Here is a 27,176-nt window from a genome sequence, read left to right as displayed (position 1 = left end):
ATCACTCATTTTGAGTTAAGGAATACTACATTCTCAAAAATAAGCTTTTTATATATGTGTTATCGACCAAACTTGTTATGTCAAGATGGCTGGGTATCGGCTGAATTCTCTTTTTGCGTTTTTATGGACCGAAACGAAGTCGAGCCTGAAGAAACGCAAAAAATGAACCTGGCTATTTTGGGAGCCGGGAAAGAAAGTCAATCGTATTAGTAATACAATAAACCCACAAGGGTCGTTTAAGTTTTCTTTGATTTGATTGTCTTCTGCCACTTTTTTTCTGACTTCATCGCCGACATTTTCCAAAAGTTATGAACCCCAAGTCCATTCCACCCCCTTTTTTTTTCTTTCGTGGGATCAAAGTAGCCAATCCCGAGTGGGTAAGATTCGCCTCATATTGCCCTCGGGCGCTGCCAGCGATATAAAGATAAGGTTTATTTTTATTTGGGTTCAAGTAAGTTCGCAAGACTATGAAATGCAAAATAGAAGAAGAAGGATGAGACATCGAAGAACTTGTTATATTATACTTGAAATGTGCAAGCAGACTTCGAAGTTCTTCAGCATAGTCCTTATTGAATTACAATTGATTCACACGAAGAGACTATAATGGGACCATTGTTTATGTTTTCTCTCACACAAGAAAACATTATCGAACTGTTGCGCAATCAATTTGATGAGGAGGGGGCAGGAGTTAATCTCATTTTTTGTTTTAGTCAAGGATTTAACTTCATCAATTTCTCTCAATGCGAATCGAGTGAAACAGTCATGCACTTCTCTCCAACCCCTTGCGGCTTGCTCAGTTTTAATTAAACTACCCTTCCCACCCCATTACCAAATAACTTTTACGGTGTTACGTAAGTCAGGATGGCCGAGCGGTCTAAGGCGCTGCGTTCAGGTCGCAGTCTACAATTGTAGGCGTGGGTTCGAATCCCACTCCTGACATACTTTTAACACTGGTGATCAAAGCGTTCACTTATAGTAAATGAAGTAAAAAGCAAGCAACTAAACAAGCATGCCAGCAAGTATATCAGACTGAAAGGATGAAGTTAAATGGGATCTAATAGCTACTCACTGATTACAGAAAAAGTTTAATTTTTCCCCAACCTCTGATAGTTATTTTTTTCATTTTTATCCCCATCCAAATATTTAAAATAATCAACATGCAGCGGTCTATCTGCGATAAAAGATTTTACGTCATCACAGGTTAAAATCCTAACAAAATGTCAATTGAAATCCTATAAGTACTTTTAGACAATTTTCCTTTCTTTCTTTCTCTCTTTCTTTCCTTTTCTTCAGGCTTGTTATTTTGCTATGTTCTCATTTTTTCCAAAAAGTTTTCAGTGAGCCCGGTTAGCTCAGTCGGTAGAGCATCAGACTTTTAATCTGAGGGCCATGGGTTCAAGTCCCATATCGGGCGAACCTTTTTCTTCTTTTTTGTTATCGACCGTTCATTTTACTGGATAAAAAGCCAGACTTATTGCGGAAACTTCCCACTTTAAGGAAAAGTATGAACTGCACAGTGGTGATGCGTTCGCCTCTTTGCTGTGGCGAGGGATATAATTCATTGCTCACGCTAGATGTTGAAATCATCACGAAATCTATTCTAAATGATCAATGAAAACTCCGAAAGAACAATTTTCCGAACTGAAGGTCTAACTTGAGGGTTCTTTTACATAAATATAGACTTGACAGAAAATTTAAACTTGATCACTAAAGCTAAGACATCATTTGGCACATGCAAACACCTCAGTTGTAAGAGGTTAGACCCGCACAATTTACTGGTGCCAGTGGGTCTATTTTCTGGTGCCTTTATACAGTTAGGGCTTTTCCACTAGCTAGGTAGGTACCGTCTATAAGAACGGAACCCCATAGCCACCTGTCACCTGATTCAATTTAAAAGTTTTGGTTAATAGGTTACAATCTTTACAGATCGAGACTTTAAATCTTAACTTGAAATGAGTCAAACTGTTTGATTTTTCTTTAGTTTTCATAGTTCATCTCAATTTTGTACCTTTTAATTATAATGTCCAGTTCTTAGAATTACATGATAGCCGAGTTAAGGTATCATGGATACATGTCTTGCACGGCACATTTGGTAATTGACCGAAAGACACGATTGATAAATATTCATTTCATTCGACGCTAGTCACGGGTGCCTTATCCCACGATGTTTAAATTAAATAGAATCAGATGAGAATTACTGTTTAGTCTCACAGCGATAAATAATGACGTTGTTTAGTCTGCGATGGAAGTTTTGTCTTCTCTGCTGTCTTTTAGCTTTGTCAGCTTACTGCGAAAAGCAACCCAGTAATCGAACATATAACGTGTGTAGATTTGTACGGGAGGGACAAAGATGCGACTTCAAAAAGTTCGATTCAAGCGGAGACGAACCATGCATCATCGGAAGAAAGGCTGGTTTGACAAGAATAAATGGAGTTAAAGTAAGGCTTGTGGTTATATTAAATCTTCTTCAGTTCATTACTTCAGTTCGTCACAGAGGGCGTCCCAACCTGACTTTAGTTTACTCCCACCGACGCAGCCCCAAACAGTTTCTTTAGAAACTATCAGCCTTATATTCATTTGACTTTAGTTAGAGATATCAAATTTAGGTTGTTCATGCGCCTCAATACAAAATGACAACAGATCGAAATGATGCAGCGTTATTTGTATTATTAGGTCAGCCAAATTAACATGCACAGGTACATAATCCGTCGGGGAATTAAGAGTAAAACTTTAACCAGCGCGAATTAGAACTATATCATTCTGTTTGTGAATGCTTTCGTTCGAGTGTATGTATTAACACACTGGGAAACTATCCCATGCGCCAAGCAATCTGTCGGTAAGGCAAGACCGCCACATATAAAAGGATGGCTGCCGATACTTATGGTCGCCAAAGCAAAATCGATCGAGCAGTGCTTTCACGAATTATTCATATTAACACTAACTTGACTTGACAAAATTGTCGTACCATCGAAAAGCCTCCATAGAACTGTCCAAACCGGGACTTAAAACGCTTGCTACCATCTTGGAATGGCGCTGTCACTGTGGTACCCTCACTATGTATAACTATGGTAAACAGAATCAAATTTATCGCTACGATAGGCACGAAGTCTATCCTTGGTAAAAATTTCATTATGTTGTTATGTTTTTCGTTTCTTTAAGATCCAACATTGCTTCACAAAGGTAAACCTTTGTAGTTTTCATCGATTTTTGCCATCGCAACTCGAACAAAAAACATGGATACCAGCTTTTATTTAAAACACGCTCGAAGCTCTTATCAGGCTCTATTTGCTACAGTTATTGTGTCCAGTCATATCTATCTAGGTTTTTATCTGAAGCGCCCATATAAATAAAATCATCTTTCAAACGTAAAATTTCGTTATAGGTTGGTCACATTGAAGATGTTGATCTTGGTGATATTGTGAGAAAGCGTAGAACAAGTGCTATGAAGCCTCTTTTGTTTGGTAAGACTACTCGAAAAAAATACATCTTACCGCGTGGCATAAATATACATGCCGACTAGCGGCTGGCGGAAGCAATTATTATCATTATTGTCCATAATAACGATGATGATGATTGTTATGATGATTGTGATGATGATAATGGTATCCTAACAACTTTTACGCTACACGGTTGTTGTCAAAGAACGAACGTTACACTTTATTTACAGTAATTCGTAGAGGACAATGGGACTGTTTGTACGCTTTTGCATAGCTTTAAACTTTGGGTAACCCTGGTAATAATTAGGAAATGCGCTTAGTGACCACATTTACTAACGTTTTCTTCGTCCTTTTTTCCTCTTTTAATTTCCAGAAATTCCGAATTTTCTATCTGATGAAGAGTGTGACCACATGATTGACCTTGCGGAAAGGGAACGCTTTGTTACCAGTACAGCTAAGGGAGGACTGCAGTCCTGGAGTGAATTTGAAATCCCTGACATCAGAAGTAGGTTAAGAGCCAGTGATTCCAAAGGAAACAGAGAAATTGCTTTTGACTGTATTCTTAGCTAAATTCACCGTCCAATTGCAGTTGATAAACATAGTAGATGTCAGCGGGCCCGGTTAGCTCAGTCGGTAGAGCATCAGACTTTTAATCTGAGGGTCATGGGTTCAAGTCCCTTATCGGGCGCACAAGTTTCTCTTTCATTTGGTTTTCCACCCTTCATTTTATTCTTTGATTAAGAGTTGGTCGTAACTTACGGAGACTTCCCGGCCTAACAGTCATCCAGCTTCGTTCAATGTTTTACGGTAAAATACAATGAACTGTTCATGGCGCATGGATCAAAACAAGCTGAGAACATTTAGAGAAAATAAAACGAAAAATAGGTAAAGAAACTGATAGACTTAAAAACCAAGACAACTTAGCGCTTCTTTAGATTTCGCATGCTTAATATCTTCGAAGAGACTTAGGCAATGAAATGTAAACAACTTATTAGCGAATAGCTATTCACAGTAAGCGGCTAGTTAGGTAAGTTAGGTTAAAAAGAAAAACAAATGTCTATTTTAAAAGCTACTTTGATTGATATTTTGTTAAGATTTTAATCTATGATGTGAAATATTTTATTGCAGATGGACCGTTGCATGTTGATTATTTTCAATATTTGGATAGGGACAAAAATGGAAAAATAACTATCGAGGAGGTTGGTACAAAATTAGACTTTTTATGTAATCTGATTAGCTTTTAGATCTTGTCTGACTTCATCCTTTCAGTCTGATCTACTTGCTGGTATGTTTGTCTACTTGCTTGCTTGCTTACAGTGAGTGAACGTTTTTATCCAAGGAATTATTTTTTTGTTGTTGTTGTTCTTTTATAACAACTATTCCGGGAACGCGAAGCCTAATATCTACAGTGTTTTATAACCCACCCATTAATTTTGGCGCGATTTTATTGGTTACTTTACGTCACGTGGTGCAAAATCACAGGACAGTTATCACGCAATAACCCCCTGTCCGCGTCGATATTTGTCCTCCCTTTTTTTCCGTGAAAAAGAAACATAGTCAACACAAGAGTTTCAACTTTTCCGTTCTCCAATTTACATGGAAGGAAACCAAACTCGTTCTTTTTTTTGCTTGCTTGCGTCAATCACGCGCATTCGCCATCAGCGGATCAACAATGACTTTTTACTGCGTTTACGCGCAGTTTAATTGCGATGTGAAAATTAATAGGAGGGTTATAAAATAAATAAACCCCGTTCTGGGTTTCTGGTATGTCGGCTGATAATGTCCTTGGCTAAGAGATTGTCCTCAAAATTTCATATTTGCCCCCGAAGCTTCGCTTCTCGGCCAAATATTCAGTTTTCGGACAATCTCTCAGCCGCGGATCGACATATCAGCCGACATACCAGCCGCCCGAAGGGGTTTATTTACTAAGTATTCCGGTCTTGTGTTTCTGGTCAAGACTGGCCCCAGTTGTTCGAAGCCTAATATCTACAGTGTTGTATTCCGGATCTTGCGTATCTGATCAAGACTGGGACCAATTGTTCGAGGCCTAATCTCTACAGTGCTGTATTCCGGGTCTTGTGTTTCTGATAAAGACTGGCACCAATTGTTCGAAGCCTAATATCTACAGTGCTGTATTCCGGGTCTTGTGTTTCTGGTCAAGACTGGCCCCAGTTGTTTGAAGCCTAATATCTACAGTGCTGTATTCCGGGTCTTGTGTTTCTGATCAAGACTGGCCCCAATTGTTCGAAGCCTAATATCTACAGCGCTGTATTTCGGGTCTTGTTTTTCTCGTCAAGACTGGCCGCAGTTGTTCAAAGGGTGGATAACTCTATCCGGTGGATAGCGAAGTACGTTTTTTCATCCCTTATCCACTGGATAGCGATTATTTCGTTGGATGCTAGAGCTATCCAACGGAACTTGATGAAATGCCAGGGCAAACTGCAATGGACTAGCATTAGCAAATGGTAAACACGACAGCGTATACTATCGCGCGAGGCGATAGCCGAGAGCGACTCTAGCTTCTTGAGTGCTCAGCAAATCTCCCAAGCACATTCATAACTCAATAGTGTACACTTGGCGTTTACCATTTGTTTTATAACAAAACACTGATACATTGTGGCAAAAGAGTTTTCTTATATTTAACAAATCTTACGTGACTAGAAAAAACAAGTGCGTGCGGAGAACTAGTCTTTGCATTTGCTCACGTCAGCAGCGTACAACTAGTCTTTGCATTTGCTCACGTCAGCAGCGTGCACCCATGGGCAAATCAGTGGTGGACACTGAATTGACCAATCAGAGCGCGCGCTTTAGTTTGGTTATGCTATAATTTCATTTAGAGAAAGAGGCAATACTTCTAGTCACTATTGGGAAACCAGGATAAACTCTGGACAGATGGCCAATAAATGTATCTTATTAGACGTTTTGTTGTGCAGTATCGCTGAGTATTTTTACGAGTTGTGACGTATTTTGACAAGCCCGTAGGGCGAGTCAAAATACAAATAAGGAGTAAAAATACTCAGCGATACTACATAACAAAACTTCTAATAAGTTATTTATTATCCAACACGCCAAACTGTTATTTCAGTGCGGGCGAATTTCGCGGATGTTTATTTACGGGGAGTGCGTGACAGAAGTATGCGAAGCGGAACGGAATTGGCGCGTTGTTGTGTTGCTGTTTCTATTTTAAACAACAACAAACATATGAAACATATGTGTGAACTGCGGTTATGAGACGTATATGAGAACGATCCTTCGCAGTAAAGCACTATTTGAGCAATAGTGAAAATCAGACCTGAAAAAAATTTCAGGCCTGTACGGGATTCGAACCACTGACCTCTGCGATACTAGTGCAGCGCTCTACCAATTGAGCTAACAAGCCAACTGGGAGCAGGCCATCAAATTAATTCGACATAAACCCGTAGATGATAAATCAAACAACAACGAACATATGAAACATATGTGTGAACTGCGGTTATGAGACGTATATGAGAACGATCCGTACAGGCCTGAAATTTTTTTCAGGTCTGATTTTCACTATTGCTCAAATAGTGCTTTACTGCGAAGGATCGTTCTCATATACGTCTCATAACCGCAGTTCACACATATGTTTCATATGTTTGTTGTTGTTTGATTTATCATCTACGGGTTTATGTCGAATTAATTTGATGGCCTGCTCCCAGTTGGCTTGTTAGCTCAATTGGTAGAGCGCTGCACTAGTATCGCAGAGGTCAGTGGTTCGAATCCCGTACAGGCCTGAAATTTTTTTCAGGTCTGATTTTCACTATTGCTCAAATAGTGCTTTACTGCGAAGGATCGTTCTCATATACATATGTATCTATTTTCTTCATTAAATGAAGAAATTTTCTGGTCGTCAAGCTGTTTTTCTTCGTTCGATTCATCTAATGAACTTGGACCTATATTTGCCAGCAACTCTGACTCTTCGTCGTCGCAAATATGATTCAAATTGTCTGCCATTTGTTTTTTTTTTTCGTAACTACAATCCAATTCTTCGCTCGCGCGATGCGAGAAAACCTGTTTAACCGGTACTCTACAATAGACGAGTACAAATACCGCGTGATATTTGTACTCGTCTATGGCGTTATTTGTACTCATCTAGGTGTAGTTGGATAATAAGACTACTAAGCTGACTCTTTTTTTTAAATATTCGTCAGGTGATGACCTACGCTAAAACGTACCAATACTTGGTTATAACAAAAGAGGAGACCATTGAAATGTAAGGCTGAGTGCAGGAGCTTGAATTGAAAATTGAATTACTTAAGGTTTCACAAGATCAACTCAATGTTGGACACATTTTGGTCGATACAACTGAGTATGTGTAGGGAAAAAAATCTCAGAAAATCTTGGAAGCTTCTTTAATCTTGGAGAAAAATGAAAGAGAATAAGTATTGAGTCAGAACGAAATGCTCGACAAGTGTTAACTCATTTCTTTCCATATCCTACACAATTACCCGCCTAAAAATGCTGCTAGTTTTCACAATTTACTTTTCGATACGTCAATGTCAGTGAGCCCGGTTAGCTCAGTCGGTAGAGCATCAGACTTTTAATCTGAGGGTCATGGGTTCAAGTCCCATATCGGGCGCACATTTTTAAATTTTCTTTCTATTTTTTGCCTGAGGGATCAGTCGTCTCTTGCAGAGCATGCAGTAAAAGGGATACTTTAGAAACTTTCCTGCCGATGAGGGAGGATCATTATTTCAGAGTCTTAAGGGAGGATCAGGTTAATTTTGCTATTACACAACCAAAATCATCCGACTCCCCTTCCCCCTCCCCCCGGCAGTAAATCCCCCTCCCCCAAGGCAGTAAACCCCCCTACCCCGGCAGTAAATCCTCCTTCCCCCCGGAAGTAAATCCCCCTCCCCGGAAGTAAATCCCCCTCCCCGGAAGTAAATCCCCCTCCCCTCGGCGAAATATTATGGCCGATCCCTAAGATGTGTTTGTTATGTTTACAGGCTCCATAATGTGAATATCACGGAATTAGACGACGGTAAATGACTTTCTTATGACAGGCGCATTGAGGGATTGCCTTTATAACTAAATTGATTCCGGAATCTTTCCATTTAGTGCGTTATGCTTTAGGAAATGAACAAATAAAGATATAATTTAAATAGAAATGAAATATATTTAAGTACGTCGAAGAGTATGAATACAAAGAAGAAATGGATTGGAAACAGTACAGTCATCCAGTGAGCTTGAGACGAACAGCGAGTAGTTCTTAGGCGCAAATGATGTACACAAACCGTTAACGACACATGGTAAACATTTTTCTAATCATGGTTTTTGTTGCATCTCGACGATTCGCAGAAATACTACTTCGTAAAATTGTAGTCCTTTTCTCTCAGGATTTGCTACAATTGATGAATTCAAAACGATGAATTCCCTGGGGTTAACGGATTTGATGTCAGCAATGTCAATGTCACACCCGCTTCACAGGCCGCGGTACAGTGATCAGACTTGGGTCAACCAGAGAGCTTTGGACGATCCAGTTTTAAACAAAGTGATAGAAAGGTAACGTTTACGCATGAGCATGCCAGATGCCAACCTCGTCCCCAGGGCCTCTCATCTTTCCGCCCCTCTCTCTCCAGGGGGAGGTTGGGTAGATGCCACTATTAAAAAGCATTTTCCTGGCGTCTTCTCCATTGACCTTTATATGATAGGCCAAATTATACGCGCATTTTGATTGGTTCTTACTTATGATCTATTGGAGAACAGATGTATGGATGACGCCAACAAATAGATTCCATGTTGCCGTGAATCTATACAGTAATAGAGCACAGATGACGTCAACATGTGGTGAGAACATCAGTGACACACTCGGCAACGCCGCGTGTTCCACGTTCTTGTTTTTACCACGTTGTGACGTCAACCGTGGTCTATTACTTAACAGGCGCACGGCAACATGGAATATATTGGATCATGTCGGGTTATAGAAGCTGTTATAAACTATCAATTTTACATGGAAGAGAGAAGAGACACGAGTAGTCGAGGATCTCCTACTGCTTTCTACAGTCTGATGTACAGCTGCACAAATTAATCTAAAGTTGGTTGTTGTAAAGTATTCGCAGCAAAAAATGTTTATCTTCTGCGTTTCAGAGTTGTAGAACTCACCAGGCTCTCTCGAGAAATCATCTATGGCAGTGAGAGGATTCAGGTAACAAACTGTGAAAATAACCAGTTTAACTCAACTGTATATTATAAGCTTTCTCTAGACACCAGTAAAAGTATACTCTTTACCAATTGGGAAGTCTTCAATCATAAAAAGGATGAAAAAATAAAAAAAGGAAAAACTCGACCACTCAGAATTTTCCTTCCCCAACGTTTTTGACAAGGTGACTAACATCTTTTATTTACATGACGGAGCTCATAATTTACCATGTCCCCACTTTGTATGCTCGCATAACGCTTGGCATAGGCAATTTAGTAGGGTCTAGGAGGCCTGCTACGTATGTAGCTAGTAGTAGCCCGGTTCACCTAAGTGTTGTCTGTACATGTAGTTTAATGACAGCGCATCAGAGCGCGGAATCTAAGGTTTGAGGATCGATTCCTCAAGGTGGATTTGTTTCTCGCTCGTGACGAGAGAAATAACATCTTTTTTCTTTAAAAAAAATCCTTTTTAAACTTATCTTCCAATTAATCTAAACTAGGTTCTTTGTAAAAAGGTGGATAAAAAAGATCATAAAAAAGGCTGCACATTTTCAACAGATCGTCCGTTATGGAAAACATGGTCATTACCATGCACACTTTGATTCTGAGACGGACAAAAGAACAGACAAAAGGTGCTGCCAGCTTCATGAAGATGTGGTGCAAGCCTTTAATAAAGATGAAGGCTGTAGGCTTTGCAGGTGAGCATCTGCAAAAGTTTAGTAAAATAGCGATAACCTTTAATACAGACGTCTTTTACGCGTTTTCCTAGTGTTGTTGTTGTCAAACAACTTTGCTCTCATTATTGAGCATATTTAGAGAACATTGCGCGATAACCTGACAATATTTTGGCAAAAAACTTAAACTTCTCCGAAAAATAAAAATTTACTTCAAGAACTTTGTCAAATGTAGTCAAGAAGACCACGATTCTTTGAATACAAGGATAATGTTATCGACTTCAAGCAACTAAATTTGTCAACGAGTTTCATGGTATCGAAAACAAAATGAATAGTTTCATCAGTTAATCATCCGTTATTTGGTTGTTTTGTTTTGTTTTTATTTGATCAGATACATAACAATCCTCTTCTATCTCAATGACGTCGAGGAAGGAGGAGAAACTGCTTTCCCTATGGCCGACAATGTCACTCTTAGCATGGAGGTAAGATCCCCACAGGGACTTGAGCCTTAACGATCAGATGTGATAAACGTATAAATTCTCCCCATATCCTCACAGTGGTGAGGGACCAGGTACAGAGTATAAAAATCCTATTAGCTGAAAGAAAGTTAGCTTGATGTAACATCAAATTCTCATGTCTAGCTTCAAATGAATACATAACGCCTAGAGGGGAGAATCATAAATCTTGCCTACGGAGCAAGTTTGAAGGTTAAACAATGGGTCCTGCATGAAAGTCTCGTTGAGATTTTGGAAAATGCTAGAATTGAGTACCCTTAACCTTTTCCCTTCATCAACCTCTCTGCTTAATCAGAGGAAAGAGATCACAAGGGTCTATGATGAGGGTGAATGCAAGATTACGTAGCCACACGGGTGATCTAAGTTATTTTTTTCTTTATAATTCGGCGTTGCTGCAATGAAACATAAAATAATTAACATGTAAAGTTTTTGACAACTAGTTCATATGCTGTACATAAACTTGCAAATGAACATAAACTGCAAATGCTCACGTGAGACATACAGGTGCGCACACAGGTGGCTCAAGCGCACTATGAGTGTCTAACACAGTGCGCTTGGGGCTCCTGTGGTGCACAAGTTTGTTGCAACGTCGATATCTTTTAAGAAAATCAGGCATTAACTTAGAGGGATTAAATAAATTGTTCTATTCAACTCTTAACAAATGGTAAACACCACAGCGTACACTATTGAGTTATGGATGCACGCGGGAGGTTGCTAAGCACGAAAGAAGCGCAAGAGTCGCTCGAGGCGATAGCCGAGAGCGACTCTAGCTTCTTGAGTGCTTAGCAAACCTCCCAAGTGCATCCATAACTCAATAGTGTACGCTGTGGTGTTTACCATTTGTTTTATAACATAACATTGATACATTGTAGCTAAAGAGTTCCCTTTTATTTAACAAATCTTACGTGACCAGAAAAAACAAGCGCGCGCGGAAAAATAGCCTTTGCATTTTCTCACGTCAGCAGCGTACACCCATGGGCAAATGGGGGACGCTAAATTGACCAATCAGAGCGCGCGCTTTACTTTGGTTATGTTATAATATTTAGTATCTGACGTTTTCTTCAAACACTATTTAGTATCTGACTTCAAGTCGTGGTGATGTGGACTACTTCAACCTTAGCCATAACTGCCACCAGGGTCTGGCGATCAGTCCACGAAAAGGAACAGCAATAATGTGGTACAATCATTTATTAGACGATGAAAGCGGTTGGATGGGTGCCAGAGACGATTTTAGTTTACACGGTGGTTGTGATATAAAGAAGGGAGAGAAATGGATCGCTAATCTATGGATAACTGCGCCTTACAAAGATGGAGCTCACATTCCTAGTTCCTGGCTTAGAAAGTTTGATGTTATATAGAGCTGAAAACATTATCAGAGAGATCGCCCCCTTTTTTTGGAATTAGACAGAAAGTGTCCGAATGCCTTATTTTGTCTTCGTATATTTCTTAGTCTCTGGGATGATATTTTAAACATGGGTCACAGAGCACGTAAAAGGACCGCTCGTAGTCATGAGTATATAGGTCAATTTTTTACCTTCGTATATTCAACAACTGTTCCATGAACGCCGAGTTGGCTATAACCAATCTACCATCCAACAAGTGCGAATGGAATATACACGCGAAATTGGTTTATTAAATGTCATTAAATCCTGAACGTATGGAAATTTGGAGCTTTTTTCAGCTCCGCAACAGTTGGTGCAATGCATTTACAAGGTGACTGGGAGTCAGTAAGCCGATAACCGTAGTTGAGTGAACCAGTCATAACTTTGGAAATGCAATTTTCGGAGGTTAAAATTTAATAAATCTAAGTATACGTCAATTGCAGTGAAGAAGCCTTTTGGTTTATAGACTTTGATTGGGAAAATGTTTCGCAGTCCCAACTGATTAATTTTCAAATTAAATGTACCTTTGTTCGACATCCTGGGATGCGATACGACGGATGCCAACGTTAAAATCGAAGTAAACTACACTTTCATTAAAGCTCGGTTTATGACGATGATACGGTTTATTGTTAATCATGACGGTGTAAGCGATGATACATTTAGGCTAGTGCAGTTTACAATTTACTAAAAGACAAGATTACCCTGACGGATACGCTTTCACAAACTAGTGAAAAGAGATATAAAAAATAAAGGAAAGTACAATGATTAACAAAGAAAAAAAAGGCATTAATTTATTACACGTGCACCCTTACCTGATGACATCTGCTTGTGAAATTCGTTGGTAGCACTACAGTTTTCGTTAATTGTATGAATAATTCGCAGTTAGAACACTCCACCATTATAGCTAGGTTACAGTCGCATTATATATATAGACAGGGTTAAAGAATAACAAGCTTTATTACACGACTCGGGCGGTCAGAGGGCCAATAACTAAAATCAACCAATCAAAATGCTCTATTGCCGGTCCAATATTCTCTAAGTATTGGACCGAGCATTGTCCCGAATGGTCCCGAATGATACCGCACTTGTGTCCCTTTGAACTTCTGTCGTATAATAAATCTCTTATTAACCAAGCTTGCTCGGGACCGTACAGGAAGAATATCGGCCCTCGATCTTTTTTGTACGGACCTCGCTGCGCTCGGTCCGTACTGTCAAGACCTCGGGCCGATATTCTCCCAGTACGGCCCTCGCGCTTGGTTAATAAGATATATATATATATCATCTCTTTACGCAATTGTCTTTTAAATTTCATTTTATAACTCTATCTGGCCTAACTAAAGAAACATTTCCCTTTCTTCATTTCTATTTGATGGAAGTACTGAGAATCAGGTGCCTAAGCCAATTTTTTTTATTGAGTTTTATCATCCTATGAAAACAAAATAAAGATAGTGTTCATTTATGCTACATTACGCACGAAACAAATAAGAGTTAACACTACAACAAAGCATTAAAGTTCAGCATAATGCGTCCATTTTATTGCATCAATATAATAACTCACTTCACTTTTCACGAGAAAATTTGATCATGAAGTAGCGATAATCAGAATATACCACGTGGATTGCGTAGAAGTCCGTACATCTTTCTATTTCAATGCAACTCTGGTCGGACGTTCATGCGTGTTGTTTCATCGTCACTATTGCAATGAATACCACCAGATTATTTAGCGGAAACTCATTACGATTTTGAAGTAATTTAGCGTTCTTCCTCCCTGTATGACGGAATAGTTACATGGTGCATGCGCATATTACACTCTGCATTTGCTTTATCAATCAGTAACATTGACAACTGGCGTGTGTCCCTAATTGATCCGAACAACACTAATCGATATCATATTTTTTCAATCTTCGCTGTAGTAAATATCTGGACCCAGTATGTATTGACTTGTGACATGAGCAAGCTTCTTATATGGCGCATTGATCCAGTTGTTTGCTATCCATTTTATTCCCCTTTTGACTGCGCATCCCCCGTGAATTGAATATTCGTCCATTCGCCCCAGCCAGCCACTGTTTGGGTCCATTTCGTGGTTATACCACATGATAGCAGTTCCTTTTTTAGGAGTCACCGCCAGATTTGCCTTGTGGCAAAACTCGCTTAGATTGTAGATATCTTGCTTGGAGCGTATTGATGCAAAATTCTGAAAACAACATCAAATGAACGCGTTGTCAATATCGAACGTAACACCAGATCTTTGGTGTAACATTAATGTTTATCGGTTGGATTATTATTCTAGGGGAGAGAAGGGCGGCAATTTAACAACGCTTGTTCGCATATACCCTGGCCTTAGTTCTAAGACACTTTTTCACTTCTCTACCCTGTCCTGATAGCGCTCTAATAAGAAATTATACCAAATTTTACAATCATCGAAATTGGAGACCGATTGCCTTGAGTTATGCTAGCCTATTTCTTATTTGTACTGGTCAGCCTGTTAGCGACAAGTTTGCGCAAAGTGTTTCAATTGCTAGTTGAGTTTTAATTGCCGTTGTCGTTTTATCAAGTTAGAATCAGTTAAAAAAAAAAGATTGAACGAACCTCTTTATCAAAAGTTGCGTTGTCTGCCATCGGGAACGCTGTTTCACCTCCTTCGGGAGGTTCATTTAAGAAATAGAGGATCGTAACATATCTAGAAAATGGTCAAAGTATAGTTAGCAAGCAGTTAATCGGATATCGCTCTCCAATTAAAAAGTTGAATACGCGTTGTGGGTGTAGTGAATGCATGTGCTCTAGTTCTTTTATCCACAGAATTCCGTGTCGATAATAAGTTAGTGATCCATATGATGTATGATGTTTCGAGCTCAAGTAACAGAGCCAATTCCTCTTGATTCAAAGGCAGGTATATATACACTAAATCCATAAAAGTCCATTTGTTTATACATTGGTTAGATACCTGCATAATTTGCATCGACTTTCACGATCTATTCCGGCTCCTGGAACCTGATGACAGCAAGGTATCTCTGGATGTTCGTGTGTTTCGCTATCCAAGTGGGCGTGATAATGCCCATCAACCCCATATCGGACAACCTAGCGAGTGTAACAAGTTTTTCAAACCTGTTACGAGAGAAGGCCTAACGGTGTGTCAGCATTCAGCGTTTTCAAAGGGGAAACGCAAGGACTTTAACCCTTTCAATTTCATTTCTTCTAGTTATTCAAAGCTCTGATGATTAGCTGTTCAATCATTTGATTTACCTTCATTGATATTTTTCTTTCGTCTTTTTACCTTCCAGCTCGATAATTAGCTGATATGGTGAGGAGAAATGATTTTATAGTCATTCTGGGAGTAAAAGTATCGAGCAGAAGCGCTTTAATTATAAAAAGTTGTTTTTACAATTTTGATCTCGCAACCATTTAATTATTCAATTATATGCAATTAGCTTAGATAAACCTAAAGCAACATTTGATATTCTATGGTGCCGTACGCGTGATTCACCAGAAGAACGTCATGTTCAACAGGATTTTAAATTGTCCCATAAGCTTCTTCTCAGTCCTGCCGATTTTCCTCTCAATTTTCCTATCCCTCCATTTACAAATACGCGGTAGTTAGCTACTAAATTTACGTGCTTTCAGTCACCGGTTTAGAGGGAGAAAAAATATGTTCACCTTACCTGTAAGTACTCACTTCCATAGATAATCTCATCGGGCAGCTTTGTAATTGCCTGTACTCTGCAAGGAAAAGTGGCCAGATAAATTCAGAAGATTCTTAGTCAACTACACTACGCTTTTTGCTTTCCACGATTATTTGTTTCAGAAACCTATCACCCGAAGCCTCCCTTTCTCATACGAGGCCTTCGAGTGTTTCTTTTACCATTGAGGAACAGCTTTCGCAGTCTACTTGTCATATCTGCAGCAATAGGCTGTTGTTTGAATCCATTTATAAGTGGGAAGACCGAAATAGAAAGAAAAATGAGAGATATCAACTCGAATTTAAACAAGGCACTTTGACAGCATTACAAATTTAACTCAATCTCTTCCCCAAAAAATGGTTATTGTTGTCTCCACGTCACGTGAGGTGATCCCCGCGACCGCTGCCCAATGCGTTAACCCAGACCCTACCCAACCCCATGATGGTAAACTCGTGGGCAGGGATAACGTTAACATATCATGAAAACGAGCACAAGAGCTAATTAAAAGAGTAACAGTTGCCAGTAAATATAAGTTCGAGGCAACTATTATCGATCCGACCTCATGCGAATGTCTTGAAGAATTCCGTCTTCGTGTTCCTGTGTCAGCCATGTTTGTTCACTGAATCTTTCTCGGTGACGCGGATGGCTGCGGCCCATTTCGTACAAGTAGCTATCTACAAGGAGCGTGTTCATGTCTTGAAACTCTTCTCGAGTAATGACACCTGCATAATCAGAGTCCGTATGAATGTACACACATTACTCACGCTTTATTAAGGGCCCGGCGGTGGTACTCGCATATATGGGCCATATAGGTACGTGCCGCGGAATAGGGTATGGTTTTTGCGGTTCTCGGTAGGTTATCTTTTTTTGCTCTTTTGTTTCTGTGTCCATGGTGTGGTCCTTAGATAGGGCAGCTTAATTATACTGGAGTGTGAAAACGCCCGCCTAAGCGTACGGTTTTTTTTTAAAACTTGATGTATATGTTTAAGTATTGTAACAAAATGATTTCGCAACAGAGGTTTAATAGCCGTTAAGCGGGTAAATACACGTAACGCCTCTTATAGGGTGTCATTTTTCGGCTTTGTGTCTTAAGAAGGGTATCAGTTTTCGCTTTCTTAGTCCTTAAATAGGCTTAGGGTTCACGAACCTTCGCGGCACACCCCTATCCAAAATTCCCGGGAGTACCCCCCGGATTAAGGGTATTTGCTGAACTAATGCGAGGTCCTTTTAAGCTTACATTCAACGGGATTGATTAATGTTTTGATAGACAACTGACAAATTCATTGGTTGATTTATTACATCCATTTTGAAATCACTGGTGGTCCCTGTAATCTGATTGGCTCTAATTGGTGCGATTTATTGACGAATCGCACCATTTTTTGCTCTAAATCGCATCATTTTACGCTTGACTGAGTTTTTGACACATGACGTCGGTCTTTCTGTTTTGCATACAAAATAAGATGTAAAAGCGTTTCCGGTTCCGCTTTTTATTTAAAAACCGGCTCAGTACTGCATCAATAAAATATTTGAATTGAACAAGTTCTGTATTTGGGCGATTTCAAAATGGATGTAATAAAGTGATAATTGAACCTCGTGTCATGCAATTCTGGTCTGAAATCATACTCGTGATTTAAAATCGAACTCGCGCTGCGCGCTCCGATTTTGAAATCACGCGTATGATTTCAGCCCAAATTGCACTCCACTCAGTTCAATTACCATTATTTATTGAGTAGCCGTTTTCATTCTATATCGACACTAGTTCAGTTTTTCTATATTTAAATTCTGCTCGATCCTCATAGTTCTGTGGTGCGTTGTGACCTCCAAGTGTATATCGCATAAGCTGCAATCACGATGAGACCATTACAGCAGAACCCCATACGTGTTATATTTCTTAGATATCTTTTATATCATGGTCTGTACTTACCATCATCGAACTCACGCAGCTTCAAGTCGTCAAATCTGTGAACAGAAAACTATTTTTTGATAATGCGTTTTTACAAATTCTATCCGTGTTCGTACTAAGCTTTCAATCAAATCTACATGTAAGTGCTTTTTTTAGAGTGTTGTTATTTTGATTGTTTTACGTAGTAACTGAATATTAGCAAGTCAAAAGCGTTCTACGAGTAAAAAGTACTGCAATACTACACTAAGTGGCACAAAATACAGCTAAGTACGAGAGGAAAAGAGTAAGGGGAGATATGGCCCCTTCAATATCATTAACTGGTTTTACTAAAAGCGCTAGGCTTCAATTATTTCCGGGGGGACTCAGATTTATTTCCTTTCCCCATGCATGTAACAAGATGAATAACTGCTTTCTGAGTCTGAATGATTTTTTCCGGCAAATTGAAAAGGTGTTAAGAATTGCAAGGGTTTCAAACAGCGTATTTAATTTATTTTAGGTCCATGCAATAATTTTCATTTAGAAACTTTAATTGGAGGAAAACGGCTTACATTCGTTTCACTTCTTCATTCGTGAGATAAAGGTACCTCTCTATCTTCGCAAATCTCTTTATCTGTTGGCAAAAAAGTCATATTAAACTCATCAACGATTCTGGTCTCACTCATAGTCAGTATACACTCAAATAGCCAGATGAAAAGCTATGACAGATAAAATAGCCGTGGTGTTTGATCTTGCATATGAGAGTGCTGCGCCGTCCTCACCTCATCGATTGTTATTTTTCCATCTTGATCAAAATCCCAATTCTCATACAGTCCTCTCGAGCCCTCCGCTTTTCCAAACACTGCAATTCAATTGTTTTTTTTTTTTGAGGGAGCTTTGTCAACATTATCATTATCATCATTGTCATCATCGTCATCGTCATCGTCGTCGTCATCACCATCGCCACCGTCATCGCCGTCGTCATCATTGTCGCCGTCATCGTCATCATCGCAATGGCTCTTACTGTTAGTATAGTTACGGTTAGTGTTATTGTTATTGGTGTTATTATCGTTAGTAATGGTACTTGAACTTAGCAAAGTGTAATTCAGGGAGAAATCTGACAAGTAATTTCCTAGTCGGCCGAACACGACACTGATATTCAACGCCATCTTAGAATTTTCATATCATCTTAAAATTCTCATATCATCTGTTTTGAGCTGGATTTATTGCGTTTGTTTGTTTTGACCAGTTTATCTCACTAACTTTTGTTTTCAAGTTTCTAAAGCTGAAGGTCCGTAATGACCCATGAAAAGTTCTTAATTTTGATTGCTCAGCACCAGGTAGGAGTTGAGCAAACATGCCGTTTGCCATTAACTTCTGATTTTGATGTGTCTAAAAACAATCAGCTTGTGTAGTAATCCTGTTAATTCACTTACGATTTGGGTCATGTGTCCATGTGTCACTCTCTGTTAGTCCTCCTTTGGCGACACTTTTGACCAACTCCTTTTCATCAGCTAGCGATATAATATGGTCGCATTCTTCTTCAGATAAGAAATTCGGGATCTCTGGGAAAGTAAAATAGACATCATGAAAAGGTGCAAAAAGGTTTTCTTTTCCAGAAGAAATTCCATCATAATTGTTTTCCGTATAGATTTATACTTTGCTTGATACTGAATTTATTTCTTACGATCCGCAGGCGGATGCAGCCAGTGAATATGTAGCCAAGCTGCAACCAAATTGCAGAAGGGTTAATTGTCAGTGAGGCCATAGTTCTGGTTATTTCTTTAAAAAAAAAAACTAAAAAGTATTCAAAGGCAATTTTCTTAGTTTCTCACGGCTGGCTATGCGTGCGCCACTGGGTGCATTGCTCGTGGTTTGAAAGACAGGTACTGAAAATAGTTTGACAAGAGTCTAAGTTCTCTTAAATGTTGAGCTGACACTCACCAAACAAAAGTGGTTTCAAAGCCAGAGTTATTAGTACTTTTTTCCCTTCTTTTCCAAGATCTACCTCCTGCTTGTGCCCAACCTAGAAAAAATTGATTACTGTTGGCTCACCAAAGTGTACGTTCTTCAGATAGAAATCAAATTACCCTTTTTCATGCATAACAACTTCGAGATGATGGCGAAACATGCTCAAAATTTCCGAAGTTGAATCGATCCCCACACCGTAACACCAGTTTGCAAGCTTTCCATAGTGGTCTCTTGGTACTTAAAAGGAAATTTTGCACATTAATCTCGATACTCTTCGCCGTGCGATCATTTCCTTTATTCTTACAATCCTCCATTTCAAACATAGCGCGTCGGAAAAACAAAAGTTAAGGTCTGTAGTATAACTCAACAACCACTCTGTTTATCTTAAACAGTCCATTTCTGTTCAAATAGACGAAAAAAATTTTGCGGCATGAAGACCCGTAAACCATTATTCGACTATTGTTAACGTTCTGTAGTTTTCAAAAATTTCTCCGACTGTTCATCATGCTCAATCAGTCACTTTCAGATATTGTTTAATGCTACTCTGGTTTAAGCATTTAATGAATGTAACCGGCATTTACAATTCATCGACCCAACGTTTCGTTACTCCTGTCTAGTGCCTTCATTAGGGGCAATCTAATCGTTGCAACAAGAGGTCCTTTTATATCATATTCTATTATTATACTTTTTTGTTGCAACGATTAGATCACCTCAGATGAAGGCACCAGACAGGAGTGTCGAAACGTTGGGTCGGTGAAGTATAATTTCCCGGTTACATTCACTAAATCCTTAGACCAGAGTAGCATTAAACCATTTCTAATTGTCCACCTGTTTGCTTTGTGAACTTTAACATATCTCAGTCACTTTCATTTGGCAATATATTTTCCACGGTTGAGACTTGGTGTAAATTTGCTCTCAGTTGCAACACGTGCATGACAGCATCCGAGAATTGTACCGGTATACCATCCGGTATATTTATTATTTTCTTTGTGTGAATAGACGGGGTACCAGAATTTCACATTCAAGCTACAAAGCTGACGTTTAAGTGCCACAGAGAGTGTAACTCTAAGTTGGAAAGAATTTATTTTAACGATGAACTGAAAGCGTAGAAGTTTTTGTTAAATATTAGATTAGAAATTGCGACGATTTCAAAAATTTGTGCGGAACGAAGCTTAAGCCGTATTGTTATGATATTTTATGATAAAATTAGTGAATTGATGGTATCAGTTGAATAGCAAACTAAAAGCTAAAGCTGGCCTTTTGAATGAATTAACTAATCACGGGCATTCTTGAAGAAACTGTGCCTTAAACCATTCTCGCTGAGGCCAAATGGTTAATCCAAACCTTAATCTTTTATAAACAGTGTCAAGAAGAAACTCAGCTAACAAGCTAACAAGGGAAAGCGTTAATTTACTTCAAACAACCCTATTATAAACAAAATCTGTTGGTCTGCAACAATAGCATGAGTCAGAATTCATTCAATTAAACCGCTCTCATTGTTTAGCTCAGTCAAAAAATTTTGGTCATCAGAAAATCGAAAGACTTAACAATATGGATCATTTCACGTCTTTTCCAGTGAAAGATGGGCCATTCATTAGGACTCTCATGCTAATTACCTAATTTTTTCTCGAGTCATTGATTTCAAAAGAATAATAAAAATTACCCAGCCGAAATCGCAATGTTTAATGGAGGAATAAATATAACATATAAACCGGCATAACAGAAACGTTTTTTGATCGCCTTCGTGATTACTTACTCTTACTCCGTCTAGGCGTGTTAAGATACCGTTTTCCCGAGGAATAAAACACGGTCTTTCATCTGTTACGCACGTGTCATCCTTGCAGTGTTGGGCTGAGCCTGCATCACTAATTGTATCGGTGTACAAATGACAATGGACCCAAGCGAGAGAAGATACGACTATAAGAATGACTTCCTCTCTCATGTTTTCACTGATTTTCCAAATAATTTATACGAAAGAGTCACATTGTCGATCGACTTGAAATCCTCTTTGAATTATGAATTATTCATTCAACATGGCTAAGAGTACACCTGCTGTTAGCTATTGGACCTTTCTTACGAGGCTTTCGTAACCTTAGCTCGTACATGAGCAACTCGAAAGTTTTATTCCAATTTTTAATTTAACGCTCATCAGTAGATCTAACCCCAGCACTTATGTCTTATCAAATAATTATGAAGGAGAAACTACTCTAAAAATCTTATTAAAACTATTTTCATAACACCATAGCAGTTACAGAGCAGTGTAGGTGTCAAAGTTTTCAAAATAATTTTCCAGTCGAGGCCTTTCCCTTTCGCTTGAAACCGTATAAGAATGCTCACTGCCAATCCCAAAGCTTCGCGGCCAAATGTCAAGTGCAAGCCGATGAGACATGCCAGCGGTCTTAAATAGCTCCTTGCGAATGTCTTTTTTATGTAGTGCGTAGACGATAGGATCTATCATGGAGTGCCCCTTTAACAGAAGTCGCGAAATGTGAACGGCGGTCGGAGGTATTGAGCAGCGGTTGAACGCCGAACAAATCTCTCTCCATGATGCCATGGTCCAACAAATAACAAAAAGAGGAACGACTACACAGAACACTTTTATGGTCGCTTTTGCACGCCATTTTGTTTCTCTGACAATGCTATCACTCCTTGTCCTTAAGCTTCTATGAAGGGAGTTTATGAGTCTGGCGTGTCTTCGCCTTATTTGAAAGATGTGTATGTAGGCAAGTAGCATTAAAGCACAGGGCAGCAATTCAAATGTGGCAACTTTTATGACCACAAATACATGTTCTACGAGTTGCTTTGATGACTCGGCTATGGAGAGCATATTTATGACAAAAGAAACACCGCAAACAACCAGAGGAAACAGCCAAGCTGTTACTATTAATTTGATGATAGACTTTCGAGGAATAAGTAGGGTGTATTTCAGAGGAAACACTACTGCAATATATCTATCCATGGTGAGAAAACAAAGATTTGTGACGGAAATGTAAAGGAAAAGGTCGTACACAATTTTGTTCACTTTCCAGTCGCACGGTACGGTCGAAAAGTAACAAAGAAACAGGGAAGGAATCATAATTATTCCCACCGCAAGGTCTGAAAAAGCCAACGATAGAAGTAACCAGTTGCAAGGATTTCGGTTGAGCCTTCCTCGTTTTAGTATGATAAAGATGACTACTCCATTACATATTAAGGTGATCAGTCCATTAATTGCACTAAGCACCCAGAAGTATTCGGGAACTGGGCCCCAGAAAAATTCTAACTTCTTGGCGTCTATGTCGCTGTCGGCGTCCTCAGACATCACGATGAAAAAGCTCCGATGTAATTATGGGATGCGCCTCCTGCATTGAGTAAAAAAAATTCAAAAAAAAATTTAAGGAAACAGTTATAGCAAAGTAACAACAACAAAACAAACGGGCTAAAATGTAAAGGGAAGAGATCGTCGTCTTGAGTTCGTGCAATGGAAATCAAAAGAAATACTTGAGGTTGAACGTTTTCTATGTGTCAAATTATTAGCGTTTAATTAACTGGATTTCGTTTTAGAACTTGAAGGAGTTGAAGTGGTATAAACAGGAAATTGTTATGATATTACGCTTCAGGTTGTTTGAAAATCGATTTTTGAAGGCACTTACGAGCTTTTGGTAATTTTTCCTCGATTAGAAGTTGAACAAGCAACAGCTATTGTTTCGTTCGGTTAGCTCTCTTCCTTGCGTTTGGTTCTATACATATTTAAAAAGGTTTGTTTTAAATAAATATAAAACAAAAAAAGCTACAAACTTGAAAAATCTACACAAATATACTACATATCGCCCATCATTTGCAAATTAAATAAGCTGTTAACGATAAAAAATACAAAATCTTGAAAATATAAGTATATGCCCTATCGAACCAAGGTCGCCAGTATTAAGCGACTCTACCAAGTCGTCATCCCAGGTGTGTTCTGAAAAGCGTTTCCGTCAAAACAAATTCAATGGTATTCTACTAAAACGTTTTTTATTTCCCCTGCAAACTAAAGCAAGCTTGGTAACAGTAAAAATAGCCAAATCATTGGTAACAGAGTCGACTGTTTCGAATTCGAAAGTAAACGTAAGGCATACTCAAGAAAGACCAACTTACCTTAATCAACGGAGATGTTTATTCCTTCAACGAGAAATTACCCTCGCTCTGTTAGTCACTTAAGTGAGGTGTTGACACCTTTCTGGGTATAAAAATAAGAATGTTTTTTTTTAATAAGCTATCCAATATCATGAAAAGCTCAGGTTTTTGCATTTTGTCTATAGATGGTAAACGAAAAGCTGGAATTTTACGAAAATGTCACTTCTACGCACTCAAAGTGTCAGCAGAAGTGACAGAAAATTTTAATAGCATGCAAAAGAGGTTCAATGTAGTCAGCTTTCAATTCGACGATTACGTGTTAAAACCTTTTTAAGAGGTGCAAGTGTAAAACTGAAAGGGGGAAAAAAACAAATGCTAATATATGGGTAAGATAAAATTTCAAGTCCTTTTAAAAATACCCTCAATTAAGATAACCATTATTTTGATTATGAGACAGATTTTTTTTTTTGGTACTTGTTTTCAAGAGCTATCGTATAGAGTACGATAGCTTTGATCGGGCTGTACCTGCCCATTGTAGCTAAGAATAGCGAATCAGGTTTGAGGTACGCAGATACTTCAAGATTTATCTCACATATTTTCCATCAGAATTAATTAAAAATTTAATATCTTCTCGCAATATTTGTCAACGGTAAGTGATCGGGGTTGACAAAAATGAAAAATATCAAATTAAACCACCATTGTATCCATACACAAATTTATGAATGACAGAAAATGATGCATCGCTTTAAAAACGTAGAAGCGTCCTTTTTCGATATAATCAGAATATTTTTTTCCTTAAAAAAATATTGCCAAATAAAATTATGTGCAATTTGAACAAAAGGAAAAAGTGTCATCAGTGTCTGTAGATAACTGCACGGAGTGACCAAAAATAATAATAAAGATTATATATATTTATACTGAGCTGAAGTTGGACAGGAGACATGTAGTTCTGAAATACATCAATATGTCCCACCAGTGTTGATTTAATCAGTGCAGACTGTAGCGTACCGGTTCACAGGATTTTTTTTCTTTTCATAGAGTACCTCTCCCTCAAAAAAGTATGGTCCGACTGCTGATTTACAGGTCGTTTTGTATTCCGAATAATTAAAGATTCGTATTTATAAAAAATTCTTCCTGAGGTTCATGTGCGTAGAAAGGAAACTCTAGTGTTATGAACTTGTATAGCATACTTTCTCGTAGGAGTAGGGACATATGATATTTTGTTTAACATATTCTCTTTGCCTTACCTTTGGGCCATTGTTGTAAGGTGAAATCAAGTTGTGCAATGCCTACTTTACAATGAACGATAAACTACATGTGCTTAGTGTACACGTGTTTTCATATCATAAAGCGTCCGACAATTTCTCTCCATTATAATGAACCCAGCTAGACAGTTTCGGAAATAAACTGGTCGCACTCTTTGTCATTTACAATAAAAAGAAGACGAGCTTTGTTTGTGACAGACTCCTCCTTAAAATCCCATAATCATGTAAATTTTACCATTGTACTTTAGGTCATTTTTCCAACCTTCAAATTACTAATTGCTGTGCAGTTGTATTCCTTATCCTACGGTCGATGTACCTTCAATCCCTCTACTGATGCTTGAAGGAAATTAGAGCCGTTTTCAGTGCTCAGTATCCGATGAGCCAACCGTCATGCTATAAACACTAATTTCCCACGACTGACAGAAACTGATGCAGCTGCTTTAAATTGAAAGGAAATTCAAATTTTTTTAGATTGCTCTAACCCGTTATCACTTCGTAATCATTGTTTTTGTAAATAGATTTGCTAATTTCCACCGCATTTAAATTGCAAAGAGAAGAACTGAAAGAGGTTTATGAACGTTTGGCATACACAATCATTGACAGGTATCCTAAATAGCCCATTTCCGAATTACCCTTGGCCTCTTTTTTAAAACGAGGCCTGGTGCTCAACCATTCTTGTGAAAATGAGTTTAATTTGCATGTGAATGAAAACTTATAATCATATGAAAGGATGAGCACCAGGACTCTTTCTGAAAATGAGGCCAAGGGTAATTCGGAAATGGGCTATTTATATCCTGAGTGTGAATTATTTATAAACTGTTTATGATTCCTTGGCTCGTCAACATCCATTTATCTTGAGTCACAAACCCTTTCGTTTTTGTAGCAAGCAAATGTTATTAATAACTAGATATACTCGGACAAGTTGATTTTAGTAAAGCATATGGCTTGAGTGAATCATGTTTCGCTGAGAAGCGGGTTTTGCTTACCTAGGCATACAAGTTAAGTTGGCCAAATAAGCCCAAATATTATTCAGGCTCTCCGAGTAACACTTAAAGATTTTCGTGTTCAATCACAAATCATCAACGAGGCTCGAAAGCGCGCTCGTCAGTGCGAGCTTTTCACACCCGGGACTTAATCGCTCAAACGGTGAATAACAATAATAATAATAATAATAATAATAATTTTATTTATATAGCGCTAAAATCCAATAATTGTCCAAAGCGCTACCTAATTACAATATAAAATATAAAAATATATAATATAAAATATCTACAATATACAATATAATTCAAATATAGCCTAAGTTATCTACTATATAAATAAAAAACATCTCAAAACAAAACGAATCTCATAACCTATATGCTAACTTAAATAAAAAAGTTTTAAGGGATTGCTTAAAAGTTGCCACTGAAGCACATTTCCTAATCTCTAGAGGTAAATCGTTCCACAATTTTGGTCCTGCAATAGAGAAAGCTCTGTCTCCATATGTTTTCAATCTACTTCTTGGAACCACTAAATATTCTTTACATGAAGAACGCAATGACCTAGAGTATGTTTTAAAGTTCAAAAGGTCAGAAATATAGGAAGGTGCAAGGCCATGAAGGGCCTTGTATACCAATAAAAGGACTTTAAAAGTTATTCTAAACTCAACTGGTAACCAATGAAGATTAATTAAAATAGGAGATATATGAACATGCCTCGGTGTCAATGTGACAACACGAGCTGCAGCATTCTGAACTACCTGTAGTCTAGCTAACAGATACTTAGGAAGGCCATGTAATAAGGAATTACAGTGATCAATTTTCGAACTAATAAATGCATGGACTAAGATTTTACATGTATCTTGGCTTAAGTACTTGCGGATTTTAGCAATATTTCTCAAATGATAGAATGATGATTTACAAATGTTCTTAATATGCTCCTCAAAACTAAATATGCTATCAAACTGAACCACTAAATTACGAACAGAGTCACGAGGTGCAATGCACTCAGAACCAACAGTAATGTGACCGATGTCAGGCATGGGATGGTATCTGGAACTGATGACTACAAGGTCCGTTTTGTCCTGGTTTAGTTTAAGATAGTTTCTTATCATCCATTCATCAATGTCCCTCACACA

At 38.5% G+C, this 27,176-nt stretch overlaps 3 protein-coding genes and 4 non-coding genes across 9 annotated transcripts; 5 read left to right on the top strand and 2 right to left on the bottom strand.

Annotated features, from left to right (window-relative positions):
• The first annotated feature begins 855 nt into the window (after window positions 1–855).
• On the top strand, window positions 856–939 carry Trnal-cag (transfer RNA leucine (anticodon CAG)). Its single transcript has one exon. It is a non-coding gene; the product is annotated as a tRNA-Leu (tRNA).
• A 402-nt stretch (window positions 940–1,341) lies between these two features.
• Window positions 1,342–1,414, top strand: Trnak-uuu (transfer RNA lysine (anticodon UUU)). Its single transcript has one exon. It is a non-coding gene; the product is annotated as a tRNA-Lys (tRNA).
• Window positions 1,415–2,133: 719 nt separating this feature from the next.
• LOC111322198 (transmembrane prolyl 4-hydroxylase) lies at window positions 2,134–12,607 on the top strand. Of its 2 annotated transcripts, none has more exons than XM_088753376.1 (11): window positions 2,134–2,438; window positions 3,383–3,461; window positions 3,811–3,942; window positions 4,566–4,636; window positions 7,610–7,671; window positions 8,408–8,442; window positions 8,798–8,963; window positions 9,549–9,606; window positions 10,158–10,297; window positions 10,665–10,755; window positions 11,865–12,607. In XM_088753376.1, exons 1-11 carry the CDS (start codon window positions 2,223–2,225, stop codon window positions 12,144–12,146), a joined length of 1,332 nt encoding a protein of 443 aa, XP_088609502.1. In that variant the 5' UTR covers window positions 2,134–2,222; the 3' UTR covers window positions 12,147–12,607. The 2 variants fall into 2 exon arrangements, with proteins under 2 accessions (XP_088609502.1, XP_088609503.1); XM_088753377.1 differs by lacking the exon at window positions 2,134–2,438 and adding an exon at window positions 2,934–3,068.
• On the top strand, window positions 4,053–4,125 carry Trnak-uuu (transfer RNA lysine (anticodon UUU)). The gene has a single exon. It is a non-coding gene; the product is annotated as a tRNA-Lys (tRNA).
• Trnak-uuu (transfer RNA lysine (anticodon UUU)) lies at window positions 7,965–8,037 on the top strand. The gene has a single exon. It is a non-coding gene; the product is annotated as a tRNA-Lys (tRNA).
• A 1,070-nt stretch (window positions 12,608–13,677) lies between the features above and the next one.
• Window positions 13,678–21,846, bottom strand: LOC111322238 (transmembrane prolyl 4-hydroxylase). Its single transcript, XM_022925310.2, has 11 exons — window positions 21,454–21,846; window positions 19,671–19,752; window positions 19,163–19,291; window positions 18,509–18,588; window positions 18,299–18,360; window positions 17,772–17,806; window positions 16,407–16,569; window positions 15,830–15,887; window positions 15,115–15,248; window positions 14,760–14,850; window positions 13,678–14,364 (listed from the first exon to the last, which is right to left on the bottom strand). Exons 1-11 carry the CDS (start codon window positions 21,637–21,639, stop codon window positions 14,068–14,070), a joined length of 1,317 nt encoding a protein of 438 aa, XP_022781045.2. The 5' UTR covers window positions 21,640–21,846; the 3' UTR covers window positions 13,678–14,067.
• A 67-nt stretch (window positions 21,847–21,913) lies between these two features.
• Window positions 21,914–25,618, bottom strand: LOC111322239 (trace amine-associated receptor 4-like). Of its 2 annotated transcripts, XM_088753380.1 has the most exons (3): window positions 23,814–25,618; window positions 23,330–23,416; window positions 21,914–23,038 (listed from the first exon to the last, which is right to left on the bottom strand). In XM_088753380.1, the coding sequence occupies exon 3, from the start codon at window positions 22,996–22,998 to the stop codon at window positions 21,946–21,948; it is 1,053 nt and encodes a 350-aa protein (XP_088609506.1). In that variant the 5' UTR covers window positions 22,999–23,038; window positions 23,330–23,416; window positions 23,814–25,618; the 3' UTR covers window positions 21,914–21,945. The 2 variants fall into 2 exon arrangements, with proteins under 2 accessions (XP_088609506.1, XP_022781046.2); XM_022925311.2 differs by lacking the exon at window positions 23,330–23,416.
• Window positions 25,619–27,176: the final 1,558 nt, after the last annotated feature.

The sequence above is a fragment of the Stylophora pistillata genome, chromosome 3, assembly GCF_964205215.1.
Source record: "Stylophora pistillata chromosome 3, jaStyPist1.2, whole genome shotgun sequence".
NCBI classification, from domain to species: Eukaryota; Metazoa; Cnidaria; class Anthozoa; order Scleractinia; family Pocilloporidae; genus Stylophora; species Stylophora pistillata.
This window is presented reverse-complemented; position numbering and strand designations above follow the sequence as displayed.

Bases quoted from the DNA above. Each gene is read 5' to 3' on its own strand.
- LOC111322198 (XM_088753376.1), top strand. From the start codon at position 2,223: ATGACGTTGTTTAGTCTGCGATGGAAGTTTTGTCTTCTCTGCTGTCTT. The intron at 3,462-3,810 runs GTAAGACTACTC...TTTAATTTCCAG, and splicing joins TATGAAGCCTCTTTTGTTTG to AAATTCCGAATTTTCTATCT. The intron at 8,964-9,548 runs GTAACGTTTACG...TCTGCGTTTCAG, and splicing joins TTAAACAAAGTGATAGAAAG to AGTTGTAGAACTCACCAGGC.
- LOC111322238 (XM_022925310.2), bottom strand. From the start codon at position 21,639: ATGAGAGAGGAAGTCATTCTTATAGTCGTATCTTCTCTCGCTTGGGTC. The intron at 15,249-15,829 runs GTAAGGTGAACA...TACACTCGCTAG, and splicing joins ATGGAAGTGAGTACTTACAG to GTTGTCCGATATGGGGTTGA. The intron at 14,365-14,759 runs GTTCGTTCAATC...TGTTGTTTTCAG, and splicing joins ACGCAACTTTTGATAAAGAG to AATTTTGCATCAATACGCTC.
- LOC111322239 (XM_088753380.1), bottom strand. From the start codon at position 22,998: ATGTCTGAGGACGCCGACAGCGACATAGACGCCAAGAAGTTAGAATTT.